The following is a 3085-nucleotide window of genomic DNA, read 5'->3' as shown; positions in this document are numbered from 1 at the left end:
TCTTCTTCTTCTTCTTCTTCTTCTTCTTTTTTTGGTGAGGCAATTGGGGTTAAGTGACTTGATCAGAGTCATATAGCTAATGAATGTTATGTGTCTGAGACTGGATTTGAATTCAGGTTCTCTTGACTCCAGGGCCAGTGCTCTATCCACTGCGCCACCTAGCTGCCCTCATGCCTTCTTTCCAAACTATGGCACATGTTTTAAATGGCATACTCTGACTCCTAACCCAGCTCGCTCAGAAGCTATTGCTCATCCATCATTCAAACAGCAACTTCCTCCTCCATGAAGTCTCCCTTGACTGAAACTCACTCATCTGGCCATGGGACGCCTATGTTTCTCAACCCCATGCCCCCTACACATTCACTCACTGCCCTCCTATGAAATCATACCTTTATTGAGTATGTATTGGAGACATTTCTTCCTATGTATCTGGGTATGAAATTAATTCGCTTTTTGAATCTGTTGTTTGTATGACTTCTCCATGTCTATCCACACACGTGGATTTTTGCCTGGGAGCCTCTAGAGCAGGGATTCCTAACCTTTTTATATCATGGACCCCTTTGGTAGTCTGTTAAAATCTACGGACTCCTTCTCAGAATAATGTCTTTAAATGCATAAAGTACATACAATCGCAAAGGAACCATTTATGTTGAAATACATTTATTAAGTCCCTCATCTAGAGGGTTGTGACTGAATCTGTTAGTACAATTCCCACCTCTCCCAACCCAGTGCCAGCCAAGAGTAGAATAAAGGCATCTAGGAAACAGGTAATAATATGCCACTGCACCACCCTAAGGATAACTTAATAGACATTGAGCTAATTTACATTAAATGGATAAAACGTCCTGATCAAAGTCTGAAACAACTGGGAGAAAACTGCAGGAGAATGATCCAGTGGAGTGTTATGTGTATGGGATGTGTGTAGTGTGTATTTGATGGTGGTGGTAGTGAGGTGTGTGTGTGTGTGTGTGTGTGTGTGTGTGTGTGGGCTGGACATAGCCAGCCTCTGCCCTGCGTGGGAGAAGGGGTGGTGGTGGAGAAGATGAAGGGCAGAACAGGAGTAAGTGAGAGGGGTGGGGGGGGGGAATTCTCTGACCTACATCTCCTCCCCCTCTCTGTTAGTCAGCAGTCCAGCTCTGAGCCTCCTGCAAGAAACAGCAGCTGGGGCCAAGGAGGAGAGAACTAACAGCAGGCAGGCAGCAAGCCTGTTGAACGGTCGCTCGCGGACACAGGTAAGCCGGACATACCTTGTCTCTTGATTCTTTGATCAATAACTTAAGCTAAGGGCAGGAGATGGGAAGTAGCTCTTTTCTCCCTTGTCACTCCATCCCCAAATTTCCCACTCTGAAAATGCCACTCCTGCTCTGGGATAAGCCCATAGTTTGGCAGTCAACACTGTCACACCGACCCAATAGTGAATGCCCCCGCTGGTCAGCTTTTCTATGTGCTACATGGTTGTCTGCTTCAGTCAGTTCTTGAAGAAGTAATTCCAATAAGAGATGTTCAGTAAAATACACCCAGCTTTGGAGAGACCAGAGTAGCTCACTCCAAGCTCATTTCCTTCCGGTGCTATACAGGGTGTTCTCAGGGACAGGGTAAAAATTACCTTCAAAAAGAAATTCTGAGGGACAGAACCCATTGCCAGGCGGGAGGATGGAAGCAAAGCCAGGCATTTGTACAGTGAAGATGCCACCTTGTTTGGACTGAGAGTCAACTCAGAAGCTGAAAATTGCATATAGAGAAATAGTGAAATAGGGAATCTTTTTCTACTTTGGATTATTGTCCTCCATTGATGCCTGGTTGACATTTACCTCCCAAAAAGGGATGATATATCTTCAGTGAATCAGTTAGGGACAGGCAAGAGACCATTAGCCACAAGAAGCCATATGATCTCCCTTCCACAACTGCTAGGTCCACAAAGAGTTAAGAAATTCCTTCACTTTCCCCTGGCATGTGATTTCGAGGATGAGGGAGAAGCCTTGGCCCACTGTCAAGATTTAATTAATTATATAGCTAAATCTGAGGGGAGAAGCATCTGTTTGATTCTTTTGTCCATGTCTCCCATCAATGTCAGAGCCATAATCCTAGCTGGAATGGAAGAAGGGAGCCTTCAGGATGGAGCAGAGATGGGGGTGGGATGGCAGGATGGCAGGTGAATCCTAGAGGAAAACTGGGCAGATCTTGAACCCCTTATCTTGTCAAGAAGAATCTGGATGGGACACTGAGTCAGGAGCCGTGTATGGGATAATGTAGAATTATCCTTCAGTGATGGAATGAATTGAGTCTTTCCCTAAATTTGGGAACAAGCAGTTGGGGAGGAAATTCAATTCTTTTTCTGCCCTACCCATATCTTTTTACTGGCCTCAGTTTCCCCTCTTTACCAGAAGGGTGAAGTGGAGTTTGTTTTAACCTGAAGCTCTCAAAGTATCTTCATCATTTCTCCTAATTCACAGCCCTGGCTATACTCATTGGGAATGGAAACCTAGAATGAAGAGGGATATTTTACTGGTGGATCATCTTCTAGTTCCTAAAGGAGGGGAAAACAGAAGCAGTGAATATAGGCTACCATACTCACCTTCTTCCCTCAAACCCCCCCCCCCATTCAAGGATATCCTTGTATTGATAGATAGGAGGATGGGAGAAAGAGGAGAATTTGAGCTTTTTGTATAATGTATAGCACATCACCATGTTCAGTTAGTAGCTAAGAAATTTTCTTTTGATGGTGATGATGATGCCAGTGGCGTCATACTTCTTTCGCATATGGTTCTCATTCACCCTTGTCTTCCACCGGCACGGCTAGAATGGGAATGGTTTGCTGCAGGGATAACATCGGAATGTGAGCCCTCAGCAGGATCAGCTCTCCCCCTCCCACCCCACCCCAGCCCAGAACCAACTGAACTTCTCCTTAATTGGTTGCTGTCCTTCCCACCACCCCACCATTCACAACCCCACCCCCCCCAGAACTCTCTAGTCCTGGCAGTGGTGGCAGTGAGCTTGTGACAGCTCTAGAATGTGGTTGGCACACTTTGGCGTTCCAGGGATGGCAGTGGGACAACGGCCATTTTGTGGGGGTTAGCGGATCTTG

General features: G+C 45.9%; 1 protein-coding gene across 1 annotated transcript in view; it reads left to right on the top strand.

Annotated features, from left to right (window-relative positions):
* The window catches only part of IGFN1 (immunoglobulin-like and fibronectin type III domain containing 1), a 95857-nt gene that overhangs the window by 50553 nt on the left and 42219 nt on the right, over positions 1 to 3085 (top strand). Inside the window, exon 3 of the mRNA XM_027843414.1 lies at positions 1123 to 1232. Coding sequence (XP_027699215.1) covers positions 1123 to 1232 — 110 coding nt within the window. The remainder of the gene's footprint in view (positions 1 to 1122; positions 1233 to 3085) is intronic.

Source organism: Vombatus ursinus, unplaced genomic scaffold (genome assembly GCF_900497805.2).
Source record: "Vombatus ursinus unplaced genomic scaffold, bare-nosed wombat genome assembly UNPS02014909.1, whole genome shotgun sequence".
Classification (NCBI taxonomy): domain Eukaryota; kingdom Metazoa; phylum Chordata; class Mammalia; order Diprotodontia; family Vombatidae; genus Vombatus; species Vombatus ursinus.
Note: the sequence above shows the minus strand (reverse complement) of the source record. Positions and strands in the feature narration are given on the sequence as shown.